General features: G+C 56.2%; 1 protein-coding gene and 1 long non-coding RNA gene across 4 annotated transcripts in view; both read left to right on the forward strand.

Moving 5' to 3' along the window:
* The window catches only part of SRGAP3 (SLIT-ROBO Rho GTPase activating protein 3), a 77,512-nt gene extending 68,493 nt beyond the window's left edge, over window positions 1–9,019 (forward strand). For all 3 annotated transcript variants that reach the window (XM_071812891.1, XM_065845185.2, XM_065845186.2), the window contains 5 exons: window positions 1,332–1,411; window positions 2,612–2,792; window positions 3,351–3,500; window positions 3,867–4,194; window positions 6,340–9,019. In XM_071812891.1, the coding sequence (XP_071668992.1) occupies window positions 1,332–1,411; window positions 2,612–2,792; window positions 3,351–3,500; window positions 3,867–4,194; window positions 6,340–6,756 (1,156 nt within the window). In that variant the 3' untranslated portion in view covers window positions 6,757–9,019. The remainder of the gene's footprint in view (window positions 1–1,331; window positions 1,412–2,611; window positions 2,793–3,350; window positions 3,501–3,866; window positions 4,195–6,339) is intronic.
* Window positions 9,020–11,258: 2,239 nt separating this feature from the next.
* On the forward strand, window positions 11,259–24,622 carry LOC139828683 (uncharacterized). The gene is made up of 3 exons (XR_011740591.1): window positions 11,259–11,689; window positions 13,568–13,704; window positions 23,658–24,622. It is a non-coding gene; the product is annotated as an uncharacterized lncRNA (long non-coding RNA).
* Window positions 24,623–25,609: the final 987 nt, after the last annotated feature.

The following is a 25,609-nucleotide window of genomic DNA, read 5'->3' on the forward strand; positions in this document are numbered from 1 at the left end:
GGTGATCCTGTGGCACCGTGCGTCAGAGGGGGCCGGTGACAGCACCAGTGCTGTGCGGGGTTCCCGGCTCACAGCCGGGCTCTCGGGCAGATCCGCGAGGGCTGGGGTGTGAGCTGAGCTTTGGGAGGCTCAGACTGGGTGCTGGGGGCAGCTGAGCACAGCCTGGGGCGGACGGGCCCCTCTGCAGACCGGACGTGCCTTTAGGCCTGTGTTTCTGATACCTGTTGCGAATTAGGTCTGCAAGTGACATATATGTGATGTGCTTGTGCTGTTTTACACTGGCTAAGAATCTTACTGCATACCAGGCTGCCTGCGTGGTTCTTAGATACAAATACTTCCATAAAACAAGGAGGATTTTGCGCACTTAACCAAATATTTTCTACTTGCATATATCAGTTTTGTTTTTCATTTTAGCCTGACCAATGAAAACAGAGGCAGTTTCACTCAGTTTGTGTTTTCATTTTTCTCATGCTGACTCAGCATTACACACCTCAGTAGAAACGTCAGGAGAAAATTGTTTCCGATATGAATATTAATATTTATAAAAAAATCTTTTAGCTGCGGATTCACAGAAGCGTGTTCAGAGCAAGCCAGGGTTTTAGGTCAATTCTAAGCCAGTTCCGAGTCCCGTAGTTCCATCACAGTTTGCTGGTTGGTGGAATCCCTTAGCGCAGAGCTAACCCGAACTCCAGTGGCTGTTGTTTGCCAGCATTAGCAGACGGGTGAGTTCATGGTACCCAGGGACGGGGTCGGCTCCGTGCGGTCCCATCGCCTCTCTCTGGTGCGCAGTTCGCCCTGCTTGGGGTACCAGGATAGGAAAACCCCATGAACAAACCCCCGTGTTGAAGTGTAAGTGATGTTACACGTTTGTTTGGAGGATATTGCAACTCTTAATCTGCCCTTGTTTAACAAACCAGTATTTGTGACAGACTTGAGCTGATTTGTGTGCAAGTTTTATAAAGTTCTGAGACTTGCTCTGGTCACCTGCTGCCATCCTTACTGATGCGAGGGGAGATAAAATGCTAAGACTTACTGTGAGTGAGTGAATGGAACATTTTGACTTGGTATCACTTTGTGTTTGTTTCGCCAAATACAAGTAAGGTGCATGAGCCACGGAACGTGATGTTCTGTGCCTGCGGATCATGGTGCAGCGTCTGCCGTCCTCTGCGTTCAGAGATCTGCTCTGATTTAAAACGGCCATCTCAGTCCTGTGAAAGCTAAAGCCGTAACTCTCTCAAGTGTCACCAGGGCCAGAGTTTCCTTACATTTGCTCAGCGCCTTGGGAACAGAATCTCCTTCTTTCTTTGAAAGCGGGGTGTATTTTATTTCAGTGACAGCCCGCACAGCGAGCCTGGCACCATCGACGAGGTCGACCATGACAACGGCACGGAGCCGCACACCAGCGATGACGGTGAGCGGGGTCCGAGCTGGGCGGCGGGGCGGGAGAGCAGCGTGCGCTCCGCTCCCGATCGGGGCGGCAGCTGCGCCGGTGTCCGGCGCTTCAGTGCTGCCGTGTTTGTGTGCCCAACAAAGCACCGCGGCGTGCCGAGGCTGGAGGGCGGCAGGGGACCGTGCCCGGCTGGGGACGCCGCAGGGAGGGGACAACGGGCGCAGCTGGGCCAGGCAGCTCGGGACCTGCACTCAGCCCCAGACAGGAGCTGACAGGACTGGAAGATGGAGAGCAAGCTGCCGTTTGACCGATTTTGTGCTTCAGTGGTTACATTAATGGCTCCAATTGGAGTTTCCGGGTGATTAACTGTGGTGCAAGTGTGGAGAAGAAGGGCAGGTTTATTTTGTGAATTTACGTGTCCTTCTGGCCCTCTCCCTCGCCCCACGCAGCCCAACGCTGAACCAGGGCTGGGGGAGCCTCCTGGTTTCCCCCAGAGCACCCGACCTGCGTGCCCGGCACCCCCACCGCGCTGCCCTTTCCCAGGCTGTGCTCGCAGCCTCACGGCTCACAGTCCTGCCTCAGCCCTCTTGAATTTCAGACCCTGAGCTCCTGCTCTGTGAATCCCTGGTGTCTGTGGAGCTTAAATGAGAAAAGCGGAGGGGTGGTGAGGGGCAGCGCCGGGCAGGTCTGCAGAGCCGGGGCTGTGATGCTGAGCAGCTGCCCGGCCAGAGCCGGGATCATCGTTTCTATGGGATCCCCCAAGGGGAATTTGTTACTCATCAATAATTCAGGCCAAACTGTCTCCAGGATGAGGAAGGGGAGGGAGGGTAAACAGGGCTTTGATCATGGCATCTGACACAGCTTGAGAAGCTCTCGGTCTGCAGTGTAGTGGGGTTCTGTAACCGAAGGAATCGCTTTATGGGTTGAAAATGGGAGTGCTGGCGATGGTGCCAAATGCACGCGGGGAAATTTCAACTACTCCCCATCTGGTTTGTAGCTTTTTGTAACTGCTGGTAGTTTGTGGGTCTGTGAGAAATTCCAGGAAGGCTGGAAGAACAAAAAGAATTGATCAGGTTAAATGGAAGATGATTTGTAGTCGGTGCAAGGTGCTCTCGGGAAGCTGGGGCAGCGGCATCGCTGCTGTTCTGCTGAGATGTCTCTCTAGGATTTATTGTGCCCTCGTGGTTGCTGAGCTGAGCCTTTCTCCTCTCTCCCCTGCAGAAGTGGAGCAGATCGAGGCCATAGCGAAGTTTGACTACGTTGGGCGCTCTCCTCGGGAGCTCTCCTTTAAGAAAGGGGCCTCGCTGCTCCTGTACCATCGGGCGTCGGAGGACTGGTGGGAAGGGAGGCACAACGGCGTGGACGGGCTCATACCCCACCAGTACATCGTGGTGCAGGACATGTGAGTGCAGCGGCGCGTGTTGATCCGGGTGTTCGGGTCGCGCACCTGCGCAGGGTCCCCGTCAGCCGCCTACAGGAGGTGGTCGCATTTCTGAGGTTTAACCACTTTGGCGAGAAGTCTGGGCCGCTCGCATCTGCCTCGCCATGTGCTGGCTCAGATCGTTTCTCCTTCAGGCTGATACAGCCAAGCACTAAATGCTGCACTTGAGTGTGCTGAACCGCATCTGGCATTGTCTCCCCAAAGTGGCACGAGCCAGGCTTAATATTGGCCTTGTCCCCTGTGTGCGTTGGGCTGGTGTTGTCCGGTGCCCAGCTGGCCCGTGGGCCGGTCCCGGGGTCCGTCACAGATGCCACTTCTGTCACAAGTGCTGCAGCTGCACTCCACAAAATGGCCCCTGCAGCACAGGGGGACGTGCAGGCGCGATGTTCGCTTTCTCCGAGCTCTGGGGGCTGCCTGAAGCGGTGGCCGTGGCGCAGCCCGGTGGTGCTGGGCCCGCGCTGCGCCTGGCCCGGCCGCTCTCGTGGGGCAGAGCGTTACTGACGCGGCTCCTTTCCCCAGGGACGACGCGTTCTCCGACAGCCTGAGCCAGAAGGCCGACAGCGAGGCGAGCAGCGGGCCGCTGCTGGACGACAAAGCCTCCTCCAAGAACGACATCCAGTCTCCAACAGATCACATTGTGGACTATGGCTTTGGGGGAGTGATGGGCCGGTAAGGAAACTCTGGTTTTCATACAGACACAGAGGTGGTCGCTGTCTGGCGTGGGGACTCGGCGTGCGGTGCAGGGCAAGGCAGAAGGGGAGGCTCCAGTAAGTGCTGCAGGACAGTGTGCGCATGCTGCGGGTTTTCCTGTGCTCTGCTAATGTAGATCCTAACAAGCAAAGGAGACACAATGCTGTCCCTTGCTTGGCTCTGGCTAAAATGTCTGTCTTCCCTCTTGCCTTGGTCTTCTGGAGCTGAAAGGCTGGAGCTCGGTTTGATCCGAGCTCCCCGAGCTGAGCCGTTGTCTGACAGCATGCAACCAGGCGCTTTCCGTCTGACAGGCGGTGACCGGGTCTTGTGGTGGATTCTTTGCAGAGTGAGGCTGAGGTCCGACGGCGCCGCCATCCCTCGCCGCCGCAGCGGGGGGGACACGCACAGCCCGCCCCGCGGGATGGGCCCCGCCATGGACACTCCTCCGCGGGCGGCCGCCTGCCCCAGCAGCCCCCACAAAATCCCGCTGAGCAGGGGCAGGATCGAGAGCCCCGAAAAGCGCAGAATGGCGACATTCGGCAGCGCGGGCAGCATCAATTTCCCGGACAGGAAGGCCCTGTCCGATGGGCACCCGCTGAGGCCGGCCGGTGGATCGACCAGACACAGTAGTCTCGGAGATCAGAAATCTCTAGAAGCTGAAGCACTCGCTGAGGTAAGGGGGTTGTGAAGCGGCTCTCGGTGCCCAGGGGGATCGAGAGCCCAAGATGAGAGTCCCTGGGGATGTGCCGCAGAGCCGCTTCCATCTCGGAACGCTTCAGAACCGCAGTGCTGGTCTGGCCCTGATAGTTAAAGGAGAAAAGGAGCCACCAGCAGCTGCTCGGCTCTGCAGCTGCCTCAGCCGGTCACTTAGGGGCTCCTGCCTCCTCCACAAACCTCCTTTCTTCAAACCAGTTTGCAGAAGCGTTCGATCCACCACCAAAATGCACTGGCGGCTCTTTCCTCCCGCAGAGAGGGAAGCGCATTATCTTCATCTGATGCTCTGTAAGGAGCTTAGGAGGGGAAAACTGGATTTGCCAGATCACAATTGGACTGATGCTCAGTGTGTGGAGAAGAGTGCCTCAGGTTTGTGACTGGCTGTTTGCAGCTAGGACCTCAAAATCGCCCCCATATGACACCTCCAGCCATCCGGCATCATGAGCGCTGCACTATGCCGTCAGTTAAACTGGCGTTACCTCCGGCACGGGCTGCTGTCTGTCCCTGCCGTGAGCTGTCCGTCAGGTCACGCCAAACCTGGGGACGTCTCGGAGCTGGTCCCTCATGGCACAGGCTGTGGAGTCCCAGCCGTGCCCACACCTGGCACACCTGTGCCACCGTGTTCGGCAGACTGTTAACGTCAAATAGCTGCTTTCAGTGGGTAATTACGATGATGGCAGGAAGAGCTCTCGCTGTCCGCTTTGCTTTTCCACCAGCCGCACTGCTTGTCCTCTCGCTCTGCAGCTCTCTGCCCAGCTTCTCTGTCCATCGACAGCTTGTGCTTGCGGTGATTAATTTGCAAAGTTCTGGTGGTAGTGCAGTGGGTGCCTTGAGCGGTGCTCGAGCAGGCACACGGTGTCACGTCCGCCTGGGGCCGGGTCACTGCGTGCACCGAGTCCTCGGGCTGGCTGGTGGCAGCAGCGTGGCCGTGGGCTCTGGAGCCTCCCGAGGGACGGGGATGCTGAGGACAGAGCCCAACATGAACAATTCCCCTGTGTTGTGGGTTGTTTTCTTGAGCCGTGGAAAAGATGCTCACTCAGCTGCCATAAACCAATACTCACCCTGACGTCCGTAGGGCTGCTGGACGTGGTAGTCCTGGGGGCTGGCTCTGGGAGAATGATTTCACTCATTGTCTGAGCAGCTTAATAGAATTAATTGGAGCTAACTTTACAATTATTTCCCTTCTGCTGATCCTCTGAACATTATCTGAGGCTCACTGAGCATTGTGTAGACATTATAAGATTAAGTACTGGCCTACACAAGGACAGGAGGAGAGTTAACTAGAGCTACTCTTTAAACAATTGATCCAGTTGCCGTAAGTCACTTTCTGGTCTCTTTCCGAGCCAGTGGCCTTAACTCAGTTAGGGCAGATTTAAGTGAAGCCGAGCTGGGGCCTCTCTGTGAACGAGGCCGTCCGTGCTGCAGTTGTAGGCAATGAGGTCATTTCCATTAAATGGACACTTGTAGTTGACTGGGTTCGGTTGCCAGGGGATGTCCTTGGACAGACCCACGGAGCGGCCTCGTCGCTGCCTCTCTCATTCAGGGTGAGCTGCTGTCGTGCTGCTCACCCCGAAACGTGCGTTTGGGTCCCCATGCGTGCCATTGCCCCGGGGGCACGGGGACAGCGGGGTCTGTATGTCTGGCAGAGGCTGCAGGACAGCTGATTTTGGGCAGGACCAGTCTCAGCTCTGGGGGAGGATTGGAGATGGCCTGTCCCGTGGGGATGGGACAGGCTGGCGCTCACCGCATCGCCGTGGTGTTCGGGGTTCGCTCCCTAGGGAGCCTGGTGACCAGACCGCTTGGGAGACGAGGTGACTCTGTATGGCCAGAGTTTGGGCTTCGCGTCTTCTCCTGAAGCTCCTGCTTTGTCTCAAGGCCCCATCTCAGGTCGTAGAATCCTAGGATGTCCTGAGTTGGAAGGGACGCACAAGGATCACGGAGTCGAGCTCCTGTCCCTGCACAGGACACCCCACAGTTCACACCGTGTGGGGGTCAGAGACCCCAGACCCACACCCATGCCAGGGCGGGGCTCTCCCAGGGGTGCAGGGGAGCGGGGCAATGCTGCGGCGTGGTGCTGACATCCCTTTGTTGTTGCCGTTCACAGGACATCGAGAAGACCATGAGCACGGCGCTGAACGAGCTGCGGGAGCTGGAGAGGCAGAACACGGCCAAGCAGGCCCCCGACGTGGTCTTGGACACGCTGGAGCCCATGAAGAACCCCCCGCTGGGTGCCGCCAACTCGGAGCCCGCCAGCCCCCTCCACACCATCCTGATCCGGGACCCCGACGCCGCCATGCGCCGCAGCAGCAGCTCCACCACCGAGATGATGACCACGTTCAAGCCGGCGCTGTCGGCGCGGCTGGCGGGGGCCCAGCTGCGTCCCCCGCCCATGCGGCCGGTGCGGCCCGTGGTGCAGCACCGCTCCAGCAGCAGCAGCAGCTCGGGGGTGGGCAGCCCCGCCGTCACCCCCACCGAGAAGCTCTTCCCCAGCGGCGCGGCCGATAAATCGGGCACCATGTAGCGGGGGCCAGGGAGAGCCAGCACCCGCGCGGCGGGAGCGCGGCCGGCAGCTCGGCAAAGCCTGGCCCAGCAAAGCGGGGAATCGGAGACTCTCCAGAAGGGGAACAAGTGCATGGCCGAGGCCTGATGGCTGTACATACGTGTGCGTGTGTACATACGTGTGTTCGTGTGCGTGTGTGTGTGTACATACGTGTGTACGCACACCCATCGTGCAGCAGCACTCCCGCGCTCCAGTGCTGCGGCAGGAGGAGGCAGCGGGTCTGCGTGCTGGCGCCGGGGAGTGCGCGCTCCGTGTAGAAGCATCTGTTAAAAAAAGTGTACAGAATTCAGTGACTTTTTTACAAAGTAGAGTTACCTCAGAAACTGACTCTGAAATGTCCTCTCTAGAGACGTTGGGTAGATTTGGTTTTTCCAGGCTGTTTGTGTGCGTGTGTGCGCGGAGGTCCGGAGCGGCTGTGCGCGGAGGTCCGGAGCAGCTGTGCGTGGAGGTCCGGAGCGGCTGTGCGTTCAGAAATACAAGGCCAATCCTGGAGTTTATTTTCTGCATCTCTTGGCATTAAAAAGAAGAAGGTGTGGGGGAGATGCAGTGGGTTGTGTTTGCTGCTGACCGTGGAAGGAGAGCTGGAAGCTCAGAACCAGCAGTGTGTCAGGCAGCTGGAGCGTCTCTTCAGCCCGAGCCCAAGACGCCGTCGCGTGTGCGGTGACACCCCGCTGGTGACTCCCCGGCCGGTGGCACCGACGGGAGCGGGGGCAGCGCAGGAGGCGGGTGGCACGGCTGCAGGAGGCCCGTGACATCGCTGCTGCGTGTGGGCTCCACGGAACCCCGTCGTCTTCAAGATTTCAGAAGGGACACGGACTAGTGACAAACCTGTGGGGAAGCAGCGATAGGTACAGTTTGGAGACGCTTCGTTTCTCTTTCCTCACACACTTCCTTTGTTCTTTTTTAAAAAACGACACCGGATGGTATCTCGGCAGATGGGACCGAACAGGCGAGGAGGCTCCGGTACGGCGAGGTGCCTTCGTTTGGAGTTGCACAGCAGTACATGAGGGTCTTGATTCAGATTGCATCTTCTTGCATGAAAAGCATGAGCCATATTTGACCATATCAGGGGCGGAACCACTCTGATGGGGCGATATTTTGCACTTTCTGTACTGTACTATATAATACAACAGTTTGAGTTTATGCAAAATAATCTACATTTTGTTTTTTCCTCTGAACATTTAACCCAGAGAAAAGAATATGCAGAAAGCGCTGGGGATTGCATGGTACTTTGATGACGGAGTCTCTCCTGCCAGCACTGGATTCAAGACACTCTGTGCTTCTCCTGCGGTTTGTCCTCCTCGCACAGGTTTCCGTGCGATGACCCGGGGTTTCCTTTGCTCTCTTCCACACGGTTACGTCCGAGCCGGCGTGAAACGGGCCGGCGTGGTCCCGGCTGCACAGCGAGGCTGCTCCGGCGGCCCCTCCGCGTTCTGGCCCCGCGCAGCCTGTCTGTGGGGACACCGCGTCCCCCACCGCAGCATGTGCCCCGCGCTGTAAATACCGCTGTACCCGCTTCCCTGCTGAAATCACTGCTAGCGTGTAAACTGTACAAAGTAGGCTAGGATTAGGTGAAAGCCAATGCCGCTCACCAAAACTTTTCACTTAGTAGGTAGCTCAATGTAAAAATAAAACCCCATAATAATAATAATTAAAAAGGAATAAAAAAGCGAAGCTAACCTTTCAGTGTGCAGTGGGGGAGAAGTACTGTATGTGGTGAACCTGTCCTCGTTCCTCCGTGTGATGCTGTGCGGGGAGGTGGTGTTGCTGTACGTGTCTGGTGACGTTGTTGATGTCTGTACGACCGCCGCTGGTTCGGGTTGCTGTTCGCGTTCCTCCACGGTCCTTCCCCTCCGCCCCGGCTGCCCCGCGCTCGCTGGCCGGGGTCAGCAGATGTGCAGCAGATGTGCAGCAGATGTTCCGCATCTGCCGTGTGGGCGGGTGAGGATCCAGCAGACGCCCGGGGAGGGGAGGGGAGGACCCGTTTGGCACAAGAGCTGTGGATTCGGTGCCAGTGATTTGTTTTTCTTGGTCCATTTAGTTCCTGGCGAACGTTCACGTCGCCGGTCTGCGGGGTTGGGTTTGGTTTGGTTTTTATAGACTCTCAAAGATCACTTGATAGCAAACCCACGTTTGTCAGGGTTTTCTTTTTCCTCCCTTCTCACTTCTGAAGATACGGTACCAGTTCCAGTGTCTTTCTATTAAATTATTGCCTTTTGGTTTCCTTTGTTTTGTTGTTGGTTTTTAATACAATTGTTTTCTTATCTTTAAGTGCCTTTTTGAGCACCAGAACGACCGCTTGGCGCCGTGTCCGAGGAGCACCGCCATGCCCTGTGTGCGCTTGTGTTGTGCTGGGCGGGACTGCTCTTGAACTCCTTTTTATTTTTCTTCTTTCAAAGAAAACCAAGACATTTTGTTGAAGAATGAACTGCCCCTTTTTAATACGGTATTGAAGCTGTAGTTCTAACTACTGTAAATTCAAGGCCAGCAGTGTGTTTTTCTGTAAGCTGACTCGGCACAAAGCTGGATCCCGTCCATGGCAGCGGTATGGGAACTGGAACCCGCCCGTGTCTCCTGTGGTGCTTGTCCCTACCCTCGGTCCCTCTGGATGCAGGGACAGGTCACGGCTTTCCTGGTGACATCGTGAGCGCCGCCCGTGCCCGCCGAGGGCCTGGGGACCCGTACGGCCCCTCCTCGGGGACATGGTGGCCGTGGGGCTGTGTGTGCACAGAGCCGGGGTTTCTCTGCCGTGCAGAGCGAGGAGCGGTCCCTGCGCCCCCTGGACCCGACCCCGGTGCGGTGTCTGGAGGACCAGCTGGGTGCCCCCTCCCTCCCGGCTCGGTGTCACCTTGGGTGCTGCCGCCCCCTCTCTGTACAGGCTCCTGCGCAACCCGCAGGGTGTGTGGGTGCTGGGGTGGTGAGGGCCGTGCGCTTCTTCCCGAGGCTGGAGCACCTGCTGGGGTGTTTTTGTAAGCCTGGGCTGTGGTTTTCGCGGTGCGGCGGTGGCCGTCCTGACCGTGATCTGCTGCCCAGGGGCCGGGCGGCGCGGTCTGGCAGGGTTTGGGGACCCGGGAAGCCGTAGGAACCGCGCTGGCTGCCCCTGGGGACACTCGTCCTCCTCCTGCGTGTTGTCTCTGTAACGTCTGCTGGGACGTGTCCGAGTGGGTCTGTCGTGTGTGCTGATGGTGCTGTGTGGACTCATCCCGTTGAATAAAACTGCTTAACTTTTCTCAAAAACACCGGCTGTGTTTTCGGAGTGTTTCCTTCCTCTGGGAGCCGTGTGGTCAGCACCCCTGCCCGCACCGGCCCTGCGCCAGCGGCTCCTCAGCCCCATGCCCCCGGTCGGAGGTGCTGACCGTGGTGTTGGCCAGAGCCCCCGTGCTGTGTCCCGGCTGCCCCTGCCCGGTGCCATTGGGGTCCCGGCTGCCCCTGCCCGTGCCCACAGCCAGGCCCGTGGTCCCGCAGCTCGACTGACTGCCTGTGCCGCCGGGTGCATGTCCGGGAGCCACCGAGGGCACAGACGGGTCCTTCCTCGCAGCCCTGGGCACACGGGAAAGACGCGCAGGGAAGAGAGAAGTAGGACAGTGAAGGACGAACCGCGGCCTGTGAGGGGACGGTCACTGCGGAGCCAGAGGCAGCTGGGGCTCCAGAGCAGCCTGTGCCCGGCGCCAGCGCTGAGCTGTGCCAGAGCGCGGCCGTGACCGCGGCACTCCGCCGGCCAGAGAGCCGGCAAGCGGTACTTAGCCAGTGGGTCGCCTTGGACGTGTGTCTTGTAGGGCCTTACTCAAGCAGGCTGCCCAAGAGAGGAGACCTTGAGGGATGAGTGACCATTAATATTTCGTTTCATCCCATCCCTGTTCGCGCTTAATTCGGTCCTTGTCATAATTCTTCCGGACCGATTGCCACTTTGCTGACGGCGGCCTCGCGTGGCACTGCAGGCGTGACCTTTCAGCCTCCATCAGCGACCTCGCCGAGGCAGAGACGGTCCCACTGCCCGGCCTGGGGAGCAGCGAGGGTCGCCCCAAAGCGGTGACACTGCAGCCTGGGGACATGGGGGAGCCTTGGCCGCTGCTGCTCCCGCGGCCCCCAGCTCCTGGCAGGGGCTGCTGGGTGCAGAGCTCTTCTGCATGTCCCTGCCTCATAGTGACAAACACCGTCCCTGCCTCATAGTGGCAAACACCGTCCCTGCCCCAAATAGTGACAAACACCGTCCCTGCCCCAGCACAGCCGGGGCGCTGGACAACGTTCCTTGCTGCTGAGCGGATAAAAAGCTCCATATCTAAACAAACAGCTCCAGTAAAGTCCGAGTGCTCTTCACACCCGTGCTGACGAGAGGCGGCTGCTGCTGGCAGTTTGTTCAGACGCTGTGTTATGTTTCTTTCCATTGTTTTTTCTGCTGCTGGTGCGTGGCTTCGCTTTCCTCCCCATCCTGGCAGCGCTGAGGAGCAGAGACCTCCCCGATCTCTTCATTCCACCCAGATTCCTTCAGTCCAGCCCTGACGGGTGGCAGCTGCCGGAGCAGAGCTGGCGATGTCTGCATGGGGCGTTAACAGGGAGAGGGCTGGATCAGCTGCAGGTGGGAGCCTGTTCTGCAGGTGATTCGGGCAGCTTTGGGCTCAGCCCTGCCTGCCGGCCCTGCTCTGGGGCTGCTCGCGCCCCAGTGAGCAGCTGGATCAACCCCAGCCCCGTCTCTCACCCTCAGAGGCTCCATGTGCTGGGGGAGGCTCCTGGGCACCTTCCCTGGGGGAGCAGCCCTGGGCAGCAGGGGCTGCAGGTCTAGGCTGGTGGTGCACGGTGCCCTGCACATGGTGCCCTGCACACAGGGCCGGCATTTCCTCGCGGGACATTGTCGGCTGTGCCTGAAGCCCCCGGTGCTGCTGCCCGGCTTCTTGCGGTAAGTGTTTGCCCCACGCGTCCCAGTGCTGTCCTATGGCGCAGGTTCTTCCTTCGGTGTGCAGCAAGCCAGTCCACACCGAGCGGAGAAGTTTGGGTTCATCTCGGCTCTGCAGAGCTGGGTGCTGGGCGCTGACGCAGCCAGCGCAGCGCTGGGCTCGGTTCAGCTCGGATTCACGGTAACGAGATGCAGATGTGGGTGAATAACAGTTTTCTTTGCCACATTGTGATTGCACATTGTCATGTTGATGCATTTTGCTTCATGTTTAAAACATTTAGTTGCGTAATTATCATGCTCATTATTCAAGAAGTGCTGTGTACTTTGGTGTTATAATCACCTAAGGTTAGTTAAGGATTCACACTTATCTGAATTTTGTTCCAAACTTTATGTCGGCAACCAAAAGAACTCGCCCCCTGTCCTGTCCCGGGGCGTTCCGCGCTGTTGGGGTCGCCTCACGGCTCCACCACAGACCCCCGGAATCCCGCACTTGGTCATTTTTACCCCACTCTTCCGACACCCCCGCGGGCGGGCGGGCGGGCCGGGGCGGTGCGGGGGGGTGGGCGGGCCGGTGCGGGCGGGCGGGCCGGGCCGGTGCGGGCGAGCGGGCGGGTGCGGGCGGGCCGGGCCGGTGCGGGCGGGCGGGCGGGCCGGGGCGGTGCGGGGGGGTGGGCGGGCCGGTGCGGGCGGGCGGGCGGGTGAGGGCGACCGCCAGCGGGGGGGTGGCGGCAGGAGCCAGCCGTCGCCAGCAGGGGGCAGCAGCCGCCCGCGCAGCGCCGCGCGGCCGGGGCGGGAGGGGCGAGACGGGTTCGGGGACTCCTCCCGGGTTCGGGGGCTCCTCCCGGTCGGGGGCTCCTCCCGGGGCCGCGCTCCGCAGCTCCGCGGTACGAGCCAGACGAGCCCGCCCGGTTCCCGTCCCCTGCGCCCCGGCGCCCGGTGGCGGCAGCCGCGGCAGGTGCTGTCGGGGGCCGGCGACCCGCAGCCGCCGTTTCTGCCCTCGGGAAGAGCCCGTGACTCTCTGGTGTCTCCATCGTGTAGCCGGATGATGCCCCTGAGTGTGCAGGTTCATGTCCCCATGCGCAGGACACCTGCGGCCGCTCCTTTTAGTGACGCCCGAGCGCTGCCGCGTGCTGCTGGGTGACAGCTCGGGGAGCAGCAGGCGCTGGGCTGGGTGACGCGCACGGGCGGGATGGTGGAGTGGAGCATCTGCCGAGAGAGGAAAGGGTGAGGGAGCTGGAGAAGAGGAGACTGAGGGGGGACTCATTCCTGGGGATCAATATGGAAAGGGGCAGTGTCAGGAGGAGGGAGCCAGGCTCTCCTGGGTGACAACCAGTGACAGGACAAGGGGCAATGGGTGCAAACTGGAACACAGGAGGTTCCGCTTAAAGATGAGAAGCAACTTGTTTGTGGTGAGGGTGTCAGAGCCTGGCCCAGGCTGCCCAGGGAGGTTGTGGAGTCTCCTTCTCTGCAGACATTCAAACCCGCCTGGACCCCTTCCTGTGGAACCTCAGCTGGGTGTTCCTGCTCCATGGGGGGGTTGCAGTGGATGAGCTTTCCAGGGCCCTTCAACCCCTGACGCTCTGTGACCTGCTCACTGTGTGTGCTTGAAAGGGGAACCTAAGGGCAGTCTGTCACTTGTCGTGCTCACAGCTAATGAATGAAACAAATGACATAAAAATGAAATGTAAAGGAAATGGTAGCAGAATTTAGAGTGATTAATGCTTTGAACGTGGACATGAAGAGCAGCAAGTGCTTTCAGTCTTGCTGAGTGAATTAAATAATCCAAATTAGTAATAAGTTTTAGTTTTTTTCCTTGTGTAAAGACATTAAAGTGCTTTTAGCAAATGAGGTAAAGATTTTCCATCTGTATTTAAAACACAGAGGGAGCCCTGTGCCACGGCCTGGGCCGTGCGTGGCCGTCCCGTCCCATCTCTGTCAGCCCCGACAATGGCCCTGCGGGTGCTCCTGGAGCCACCCTGGCTTGGAGACGCTCTCCTGCATTGGCTTTGTTGAGAAGGGTACGTATTAATTGCTAAGGAGATATATTAATTGCGCCTGTGTCACTTGTGGCTGGACTGCACCCACGGTTTTGACGTTCATGTTTCCTTTGGATGTCCCTCCCGCTCCGGCGTTTGCCAGAACAACGTCCCGCTCTCCCTGGCACTGCAGCCCTCACTGGTTGGACTCGGTGACCTTGCAGGTCTTTTCCAGCCCTTGGCTCCCCAGTGCTGACGTGTGGCGGCTGCATCGCCTCCCTGCCCGGGCCGGGCTGCCCCGCACCTGCAGGCCCGCTCCCTATGGACACACACGGCAAGCAGCGCCCAGCGGCCCCGGGCTGCGGCCTCATCCTGCTCTGCAGCTGCTGCAGGGCTCTGTGCGGCTGGGAACCCTTGGCCACGCAGCGCGGCTGGAAAGCAGCGCCACGCTCCTGGTGGCCTCGGGATCGCTGCTCTTGCCGGCCGGTGGAGGGAAACAGCTGGTGAAGTGATTCGCTGTACGTGTTTTATGAGAGCAAAGTGCAGGAAATGGAATTTACTGAATTTTAAACACATCTCAGACATCGGGATCAGAGTAACTGTTGTGGGTGATCCAGCACTGCTCTGCACCACAGAGACGCTTCATCCCTCCCCAGAAATCTTTACGAGGCTTGTGCTTGGAGCACTGGATGCTGCGGAATCAGTGGGGGTTTGTGTCTTGGAAAGGAAGCTCCAGCACTGGAGCAAAACTCATCCCAGCCCTTTAAATCTAATGAAGCCCGTTGTCAGCATCCAAAGGCCAGACACCCTCCTGGCAGCTCCTAATTCCACCCTGAGCGGCCATCAGTATGAGTAAGGAGACCTCTGTGGGCATGCAAATGTCTTCAGTTCTATTTAACAAAGATAAATATCTTAATTAAGATAACAAACTGCCTGGGGGATTTTGAAGATGAGATGAGCCTGTGCTGCAGAGCAGAGCTTGGCAGGGACGCTCTGGCTGCTTTTCCAGGGGCTCGGCAGCCTCTGGTGGCCACGGTGGCCGCAGTTCTGCCGCCTCTGGTGGCCACGGTTCTGCTGCCTCTGGTGGCCATGGTGGCCGTGGTTCTGCTGCTGGTGCAAGCGCCCGTGACACTGAGGGCTCCCGAGGGACGGGTGACGGTGCTGCCACCAGCCCAGGCCCTGGACCGTGCTCATTGCCCACCCTGATGGGGCTGAGCAATAAATGCTCTTGGCAGAGCAGCTTTGACCATCCCTTCACGCGCTGCTGGTGAAGACATGAAACTTGTGATGAATTTCTGTCTTCAAACTGTTGCTGTATCTGTTTGATGCTTTTTCATCCCCTTCCTAGAGGCCAATGTGTATTGGGAAGCGTTGGGAAGATGATGTTATGGTTGGTTTGTCTTCTGAAAAGTGCTAGGAAATGCTTTAAAGAGCTGACAGCCAAACTGCCCTGGAGATGTCATTTCATTCAAGCCGTACTTTCCCATTCTGGCGGTATTTCTCTGCAATTCCCTTCTGGCTCCTGTGCTCACTTGTTTGCCTCTTGCCATTTAAACCTCCGCTGGTCCCGCTGAGCAGTGTGGGAGCGCAGGAGCCGGGGCCGTGAGGGGAGGGGGGTCTCTCAATTTGGGACGTTCTGGGTGTGTATCTCTGTTCAGTGTGAGTTCACGTCTGCGGCAGAAAGGCTGGAGGGGCCCGCAGGGTTCCTCGGCATGAGGGTTTCTGTGTCTGTTGTGAAAACAACCTTCCTGGCACACAAAGCTGCTCCGGTGCTGCCGGTCGGCTCGGCGGGACCAGTGGTCCCGGTGGATGGAGCTGGGGCCCAAGACCCCCGTTCTGGGGCTGGGGACCCGCCGGGCCGGGCTGGACTGGGCAACCAGCTCGGGTTGTTCCTTTTCCTTTTCCTTTTCCTTTTCCTTTTCCTTTTCCTTTTCCTTTTCCTTTTCCGAGCACCCGTGTTCCCTCAACCCAATGGAGGTGGCGTCTGGTTTCCAAACATCGCGTCGCCACAGGACACGCTGGCGGTTTCTGCTTTGCCGTGTTTGGGGAGGGAATTGCTGCCGGCGTTACTAATGGACTGCTGCTTTTAGCCTGAGTGCTGCGGGCCAGGAATCGGAGAGTCAATTAAGTAATTACCTGGTGTTTCAGCTGTCAACACACGGGGCTTTTTGTTTTTCACCGTTGGCGTCAAACCCTCCATGCGTTTCACCCCGACTCATCAGTGATAATTCGCCCAAACCGCGGGTTCGGGTGGACGCGTGAGGGGGTGCGGAGCGGGGACCCCTCCTGCCCCTCAGAGCTGCCCCCGGTCGCTGGGCTGGGGAGGGGGTGACACCGGTCCCCGCCGGCTGGGCCCTGCTGGGACACAGCGCTCTAACACGCTTTGTTCCCTGGAGTTATATGGGAAAAGAAAACACCGGTAAGCATTGCTAAGGAGAAGGAACCTGCTTTCCCATTTCTTCTTGGTCTTAGCTCGCTTCTCCAGAAGGGACTTTCAGTACGATAACGAACTGTTTTATAGCAGAGAACATGTTCTGACTGCTGCAAGTGAGCTGATGAATGAAACGAGAAGCACCAGTGGTGAGGCTGATGAACCACAATAAATCCTGCAATCTGGAGAACGCGTCAGCTGCCGAGCGCGCAGGACGCGGGATGGCGGAAAATCTCATTACTGAGCAGCCAGGCACCGCGTTATTCAAAATACAAATGTGTGAATTAGCCTCGATGAAAGGCCAAGCTGTCGGAAGTGTGAGTTGTTTGCATCTTGTTGCAAAGGTCCAAGTAGAGCCCATTTCATTATGAAAGATGTCAGAGGCTGGGGATTGGTGCTTGAGGACTGTCTCACTTTCCTGATGGGAAACGGGGGTTTGTGGCTGCGACACTGGGCAGTGGGGCTGGGACCCCCGGCCGAGCGAGCCGCAGGGCCCACAGCAGCACCAAGGGGTTTGCTGCAAGAGACCTTGCAGGAATTTTCCGTAGTGTGATGGTAATTCCTCCCCGGTGCCGCCGGGGTTAACGGGCTGGCTGCAGCCACCTGCCTTGTTCTCGTTCTGCTGGACTCTGGCGTCAGCAGTGACCCTGGCACAACTTGGAGCCAGAGCGGCAAGTACGTACTGAATCACAGCATGGACTGGGTTGGAGGAGACCTCAGAGCTCATCCAGTCCAGCCCTTGGTCCAACTCCAGTCCATTGACCAGATCATGGCACTAAGTGCCATGTCCAGTCTCAGTTTAGAAACCTCCAGGGCCGGTGAGTCCAGCACCTCCCTGGGCAGCCATTCCAGTGCTGACCACTCTCTGCACAGAATTGCTTTCCAATCTCCAGCCTAAAGAAGAAATGTTAGAAAAAAGAAATCACGTGGGTTTTCTGGCCTTAGGTCTTCTTAGCAAACCACAGCTTCACCCAGAAGCTGTTTCTATCAGCCCCCAGTTAGTTGTGAATTCATTTTGAACGACCCAGATGGCATCGGTTGGGAAAAAAGTTGAGAAAGGGTCTGTGGGGATGGTCTCTGGTGGTGCAGAGTGAGCGGCATCAGGGGCGCTGGACACGCTGCTCGGCTCCGGCCCTGCCCGCGCTCCCGGCTTCTCCTCCTCCTCCTTCTCTTCCTTCTCATCCTCCTCCTCCTCCTCGTGCTGCCCGCTCCACGGCTGGGCTGGGGTGCTGCTCGGCTCTGGTGCCCGGTCAGCGTGTGCGCAGCCAAGCAACCCCCGACCCTCCTGCTCCCGCTCTCCGCCGGCTCCGTGCCCACGCGTCCCGGTCCCCGCCACTCACCCCGCTACCCAACGCTCCAGCGCCGCTCCTGAGCAGCTCCGCTATCGCTCCCCAGCGGCAGATGAATCTCAGAGCTGGGAGAGGGATGACTCCTATGCCAAGTTTCCGTACTCCGTTGACCGGAGCCTCTCTGGATGTGAGTGACACCAGCGGTGCCGCGGGCGTTGCGAGCGCTCAGGTCTCCTCCGCGGGAGCGACCGGATGGTTTCTCGGAGGCTGGTGCAGTTTTCTGTTGTGGAGCAACCACAGGGACAGCTTTTCCTTTTAGTGAGAAGCTCTGAGCAGTATGGAGAAAACCGCTTTAAGTGAAAAATGCCATTTTTCTCGCGCTGTGTTCAAGCAGAGAAGGAAACACAGCTCGGTGCAAATTTATGGCGACATTATGAAATGAACAAGAACACTTGGGCACGACCTCTGTGACCACCTGCCACGCTGGGTGTCCACCGATTGATGCTTCCAAAAGATTTGTAATTAGTACCATTATGTTCCTCCTCCTTTCTGCAGCGGCTGCAGGCAGAGCGGCCCGGGGACCTGTCTGTTGGTGACACTTCCGAGGCTCAGAAGTATGGACTTCCTACAATTCCTTGTTCTTCTTTCCAACCCTCTTTGTCCCAGGAAGGCCGGAGGGACCCGGGGTCCCTCAGAGCAGCAAGTCCAGGGCCACCACGGCTCATGGTCAATAAGTATAACAGTGTATGGGAGAGCTTTCTCCTGTAATTAGACAGCGGCACACAAAAGCCGGGGACAGTGACATCAATTATAGCACTTCACTGTTAGGTGACATGGTAGGGTATGAATGTATTTGCTGCTTGTTAATTTGCAGATAATGAATTAGGAGGGATGTCTGACTAAATCGCAAATTAAAGAAGGGCAAACATCACAAGAGTTCCTGTATCCCGATTTTTGCAGATAAAGCTGAATGAAAATTTTCAGTGAAATTTTTGGTGGGAAAGCAACTATTAACCATCTATTAAACATTAAACAACTATTACCCATCTATTAAACATTAAACAACTATTAACCATCTCTTAAGTTTTACAGGAAGGGGAGTCACTGCCATTGGACACTGAATTAGAAAAACACCCCATTTTACATTTATCAAATGGAAACGTCCTCACTGTTGCGAGAGCCCTTCTCGGAAGACTGAACTCTAGAGGGAAAAGGCAAACCAGAAGCAGCAGTAGAAGTGCTTTACCTTATTGTGGCCATATCTGGTTAATGTGAACCAACCCTTACTAAAAACTGTAAATTCCCCCAGAGCTGCCCAGTTCGGTCCCATTGGATTTGGGTCTGGAAAGGGTCGTGGGGTCCTGGGCAGACAAGCTCTCTGCAGGCTCTGTCATGGGTGGCTGTTGAGCAGCAGCCAGACAGCAGCTTTGGCTCTGCCCTGGCCGTGCTGGAGTTGTTATTTCTGCAGGTGCTCTGCTTCTAAATTGCTCTTTCCTCCCCTGTTTAGTTTCACTGCTGATAAATAAATCCAGGCAGAAAGAGGCTGAGTTGACTGGGAGCCAAAATTGTCTGTTCAGAGTGTTCTCTTGTTGCAGTCGTTTTACAGCCCATTGATTTGATGAGCAGCGGTTAAGCCGGCGGAATGAAGAGATAAACGTGCGGTGGGTGACACGAATGAAGAGATGAACACGCGGTGGGTGACACGAATGAAGAGATGAACACGCGGTGGGTGACACGAATGAAGAGATGAACGCGTGGCGGGTGACACGAATGAAGAGATAAACGTGCGGTGGGTGACACGAATGAAGAGATGAACGCGTGGTGGGTGACACGAATGAAGAGATGAACGCGCGGTGGGTGACACGAATGAAGAGATGAACGCGCGGTGGGTGACACGAATGAAGAGATGAACGCGTGGTGGGTGACACAAATGAAGAGATGAACGCGTGGTGGGTGACACGAATGAAGAGATGAACGCGCGGTGGGTGACACGAATGAAGAGATGAACGTGCGGTGGGTGACACGAATGAAGAGATGAACGCACGGTGGGTGACACAGAGCGGGAGGATGCGCTGAGCACAGGGTCGAACCCACCGCTCGCGAAGTGTAGCACAGGTCTTCAGTGGAGACGCAGGAGCATCTTGACTCTGCTCCCAAGTCCTTCGCTGAAAACAGCTGGATCTGTGCAGGAAAGCTGGAATATCAACTGAGAAACACTTCGATTAACGTATCGACATTTTTTCCTTCGTATTTCACCTATTTCACTCATTTTTCCTCTGCATGGGCGTGCAAAATGCTGAGGAACAAGGGGCCGAGCGCTGCCTGCCCGGGGCTGGGATGCCGGCTATGGGGGGTTGCTGGCACTGTATCAAAAGCACCCAGCATCCTCGCTTTTCCATAAGGAGCTGAATTAATGTTGTTCAGCTTTTTTGGGGGGAAAGATGGAATTGCACCTAGGCTGAGAACCAGGCAGCCAAACAGAGGCCTGAGCCAAAAATCTGGCGAAAGAACAGGCTGTTGGAGATCATCAAATAGAATGGAAAATGTTACGGACACAGCAATGCATCTAACTGCGCCCAGCTTATCAGTTCCATAGCTTTTATATTGGAATAACTCGGAGCTAGGGAGATTAGTCACGATTTTCATAACGTTTATTGGATCAGCATCAGTGTCCAAATGGGAGGTGTCGCATGTGCTAGAACAGCGGCTTTCTAACGTCAGCCAGCATCTGCTGTGGCCAAGGACCAAAACCAGCAAAGGCTAAGTCATCGATGCCTTATTATCTGAGTTAGTGTCCCAGCCTCGAGCCGGGGCTGCGATGAGCTGCCCGTCAAGCAGTCGCTGGCATTTCATGCTGCCCTTAGGTCAGGTCTAACTCGATCAGCATCGGTTTATTATGAAATGCCCAGAGTGATTTTACTCATTGTGTCGGTCTCAAAACAGTTCAAGAGAAAGTCTAAATATTATTTCTGGCTCCTTCAGCCACTAACGGTTTTTTCATGGAAGTTTCCATGCTGCTCTGTGAAACTGTAGGATTTTTTTCCACTGATTTACATTGCCCTAAACACATTGAAATAGACTGGAAAAAAGGATTTAGTTTACGCTTTCAAGGCATTTCTGCACCAAGGAGCAGCCCCTGGGGGCCTGTGGCACGAACAGGGGCGGTGGCAGCTCGGGTGTCACCGGCGGCTCGGGTGTCACCGGCGGCTCGGGTGTCACCGGCCTGCGGAGCCTCTGCCATGGTCACGAACGCATTTCAGCGCCCGGCTGTGAGCGCTGTGACTGGGGAGGTTCTGAGCTCCCTCTGGTCTCCAGCGCCCATGAGGCAGCCGCCAGTGCTCATTTGTCCTGCGAAGAAAACGGGAGGGGTAATTAAAAAGAACTGTCCCAGATTTGGGGTCTTTGTGTCCTAGGCAGAGCAGGAATTCATGTATTTGTGTTCCATATGACTGGCCTATGATATGGATCATAATCCAAATATATAGCTTGCTCCTTACCTCGATTTTGAAGATCATATTTTTGGCCTCTCAGATGTTGCAGCAGTAAATCAAACTTATTCCTTTTGAAATGGAAAAATATACATCAGGAGAACTTCTGATGGGTGGGCAATGCAGGAGGTGTTGTATGATGCAGTGGTGTTCTGGCTGCATGTTCAGCCATGGCAAATCCAGCAATAGAGCTGGTGGACACCGGAGCAGCTGCTCAGCTCCACAGCTGAGCTCCCAGCCCTGCTCAGGACAGCGAGGCGCAGCTGAGCCCCTGGCCGGGCTCAAACCAGAGCTGGGAACAGAGCAAACTGCCCTGAGAGCCACGGCTGAGCAGAGCCAGGGCTGTCACCGGCCGAGGGACAGGACAAGTGACAACCGACAGAGCGACGCCTGCGAGAGCTGCTCAGGTGTGCGGTCCGGGGGGCACGGAGGGCACTGGAATACGGGGGCAGCAGCAGGTCCCGGTGTGGACAGATGGGGCTGGGGAGGGACAGGGGACATGAACGCAGCGGCACGTGGGTCCCTGCAGCATCCGCAGCCCCAGCAGAGCAGTCAGTGCTGCAGCACACAGACCCTGCGGAAGGACAGAGCCCGCAAAGCGCACGAGTGTCTCTCAGCGCCCCGGTGTCAGCTGGAAATGCCGATCATCGATTCGTGAACTGCCGCTCAAGATGAATTGCAGTTTAAATTGGATTTTGTAAGAGCAGCCATAAAACATCTTGGCACACAACGCCGTCTCCGTTACAAAGTGCCTGGCCGTGCTCGTTGCCGCGATGCCGTGTGCCTCAGAGGCGCCATCGCTGCGTTCTGGCCGATCTGTTTGCTCACGGCGCTCAAACCTGCCCGGCTCCCGCGCTCCGAGGGAGCGATGGGAACACAGGACGAATGTCCGGGTGCCAGGGGTGCCCAGCACAGAGAACACAGTGATTTTGGTCAGGTTAGTGCGCTGAACCAGAGAGCACCAAAGATGTGGGGCAGAAGCAATTCCCGACAGCCACTGCAAGGAAACAAATAAGTAGCACTCGCAAAGTTTAACTTCCTGTTCTGCCCCATTACTCCACAGCTTAATTACACCAATTAGAAGTCCCCAGATGGATGGTGGGAGCAGAGGGCAGCGCTAGGTTACCCAGGCGAGCAGCCCCTCTCTGTCTCTGCCACACTCAATAGCTCGTTTGGGCAACATCCCCTTTGCCAGCAGTGCTGTAGAGGAGCCAAACTATTTAATCAACAGCTAGAGGCTGTAAACACTTGGTGGAAAGGCTTGTTGGTTTTCATCTAACCCATTATCTCATTACAAGTCTTGAGTTTATTTCAGAAGGCATTTAGCTTGTTTAAGAAGGGAGCTCCACAGCCGAGCGCTGCCTGCAGAGCCGGAGCCTCGTGCCCTCGCTCGTTGCTGCTTCAAAGATTGCCCCCCTGGTCTTGCGAGGTGTCACCGGCCTGTGGGCTGCAGCAGGCGCTGGGAAGGCCACGGAAAAGCGTCTGAAGGCAGAACCGTCCATCGTGCCGGGGTAGTTGTGCTCTTACCCACCCAGCCAGCCCCAACGTACCCTGCGTGGCGCGTGGGACATTCAGCCTGGCGAGACAACACCGCGCTCCCAGAGTGAACTTTGAGTAGGTAATTTACATGTCTCATTTAAGCTCCTCAGCTTCGTTCCTGAGAAGTCTGCATTTTCTTCTAACAGTCTATAGGAGTTCTTAGATGTGTAATAGTGACTGTAATTAGAAGATGAAGGCAGGCAAATTGAGCGCACGCCAGAGAGACCTTTGAGCGCAGCTTTCTGCACTCCTCTCCCGTAACACTCAAAGCAGAGTTTTTAAGAATCGCTGCAACGTGCTTCAGATGGGGAGTGTGAGCTCACGGCAGCTCCACCAGTCGTGCCGCCCGCTCCCCCTGAAAGAAACCCGCTCAGCGCCACCAGCTGCGCACGCAGCCGTGTCCCGCCTGGGTTTGTGCTTCGCTCTAGGGTAGAAACGCGTCCCTGGCCATGGCAAACACGCCCGCCGCCTCCAGCAACGACGTGATTTAAAGCCCCTGTGTTCGAACCCTCGTGACTTGCTGAATGAGAAAGTTTGTAGGTGTTGATTAAAATATACATAAATATTTGTAGCTCGTGATCTTGACTGCTTACAAAACTTTGCAAGCAGAAACGGGACCGAGTGTAAATTACTGATATGTTCAGGTGGTATTGTGTTTTAGCTGAAAGTGCTTACTGCAAAAAGACGATGCTCTGTGTCTTTGCCGTGTTGCCGCCGGCTCTGGACCGATGCTGCGCCTCTGGTTCAGTCGGGAGAGGACGGGCGCTGGGTTTGGTGACATCCTGGGCCACCTTTGTCCCGGTCACCTCGCGTTGGTCTGACGGGCTGTTCGGGCAGATGGTGGGTTTGAAATGCTGTTCTTGGGTTGGCATGGTGAATATTCGGTTGGCATTGCTATTGAAAGGATTGCTTTGACAGGGACTTCGTATGTTCCCATCTCAAGAGTTAGGACTTCATGGTGGGATTGTTTTGTTCTAAAATTCTCACCATCAGGCTAAGTTTAGCCTGTAGAAATCAATAAATCACTGCCAACTTTAATATAAAGGCAGAGTTAGGTCAACGTTGAATGTTTTTGAACAATCTTACTCATTGTATTTAGAGTCTTCTCTTTAGTTGGGAATGACATGACGAGGAACTTTCCACTGCTTTAAATGTTAAGGAATCTCTAAAAATATTTAGAAACAATTAAAAGTGTTCTATGGTTTGGTTTTTATTTGTTTTGCTGAAGTACAGCATGTTCTTCTGCAGATTTTCATCCGCTCCGCGTGCCCGTGTCGCGGCGCCCGGTTTCCCCGGCACGTTGGTGTTCCTGTCAGACAGCACGGCCAGCGGCGCGCACGGCAGGCGGACCCGCTGGGTCTTGGTTGTGAGAGCCATCCCCCGAGGGGAGCTGGAGACGAGCCCTCCGCCCCGAGCGTGGAGAAGCAGAACAGCTCCGTAAGCAGCGCTGAAGCACCATGTGGGAACAAGGAGTTTTTACATTATTCACTTGTGCACAACCACCTGGGAGCCATGTAAACTCCACTTAAACATTTCCTTTGTCTCAACAGTCCCCATGAAAACGAGCAGCTTTTGGAGATTTGCTTCGTGCCAGGCTGCCCCGGCTCCTGCCAAGCATGTCCGTGTTTCTCTGCTAAGGGAGCAGGGCAGTGGGCTTGCAGAACTTGCCTGGTCCCTAATGCTGTGTTAATTTAAATGGATATTGCAGGGGGTCGGGAGGAGGGTCTGTGTTCTCTCTTTTGGTGTTCTGGGTGTAATAACAAATTGCAGCTTGGTAATTCAGCAAAATAAACTAGCTTAGGCTGCTACCACAAAGCCCCAAGTGGCAATAAACCAGCGGGAAGATTCCTGCGGAGGGGGATGAGTGTCCTGGCTCTGCAGGAGCCCCTGGCTTTCAGTCCGCTCCCCGCGCTCCAACGGGCTCCAGTGAGCAGCCGGGAACACTTGGGCGACCAAACTGGGCACAAGTGGCCACGCTGCCCGCAACACGGCTGCTCTGGCTGTGACCGCAGCATTCAGGTGACCGTACGGGCTCTGCGGGGCATCCAGCTCTTTTTGATCCCGCACTTTTACCGTGCAAATAGTTTAAGTTGCTTTTTATTCAGTAGCAGCCTGTGTGGCTGGTGCTCAGCTGTAAACCCCTTGCCATTTGCTGTTCATCAGCCTACCAAAATAAAAACTGAACATTGCTACAGTAATGAAACCCTCATGTCCGTGCCTGGGGAGGATGAGTTAATTGCAAACCAATAAGCTCATGTCAGAACGTGTGTGAACCTGGAATGAGATCAGCAGAGCACGTGAGGGGAAAGAAAGAACAGTGAAAAAGAACCACAGGAGATTGATACATAATTTTTCAGAGCTTGCAGAGAAAGCAGAAGGATTCCTTGAGGTGAAAAGAATGGGCACTTAAAGGGCAATGAAATTATTCTGTAAATTCTAGCGCTTTCAGCAAGTGCCAGACAGTGATCAGATCCATTCCAAGAGATACATTCAGAGATTCATAACGCGTAAGGCCAGCAGAGACCACCACGATTACCCCTTCTGACCTGCTCCATCACGTGGGCCATGGAGAACCTTTCACACACACCTGCGAGTGACTGAGTGCCAGTTCCCAGAGCCTGACTTGACTTTATGTGATTCAAACCCAGGCTAGCACAAACCAGCAGTGAGCCCATGGAAACCGCACTGCTACAGAAACTCATCTTACAGGAAAGATCAGGCAGGCAAGCACGTGGTTTTCAGGTAACAGCTCATTTGAGTCAGCAGCTGCTACACAATGAAGTGCTTCAAAGAAACCTCTGAAATGAAGGATGCAAAGAGAGGCATTATTGTTGTGCAGAACAATATGTATAATAGTAAAATACGCTTTGTATGTGTAAAAGCCTCTGCTACAAGCAGTGTAATCAACAGGAGTGTCTGTGCCAGTGTGCAGTGTGTCGGCTGTTGCAGTGGGGTCTCTACCCCCTCAGCAAGCACCACGTGCGACGGGCACGACGTGAGCGGCGGCAGCAGAGCCGGGAAATCGCTGCTTTCTCAAGTGGGAGTTGTACAAAGACCGTGCAATTTCTGCAATATCGTCCTACGTGACTCTGGCAGTGTGCTAAGTCCCCCAGCCCCCCAGGCAGTTATTAAACCTGAAAGCACATTGGCCATGTTCATTGCTACCTGCTGTGTTTTTGTTTTCATCCCCAAGGCCAGGT

This window comes from Patagioenas fasciata, chromosome 10, assembly GCF_037038585.1.
Source record: "Patagioenas fasciata isolate bPatFas1 chromosome 10, bPatFas1.hap1, whole genome shotgun sequence".
NCBI classification, from domain to species: Eukaryota; Metazoa; Chordata; class Aves; order Columbiformes; family Columbidae; genus Patagioenas; species Patagioenas fasciata.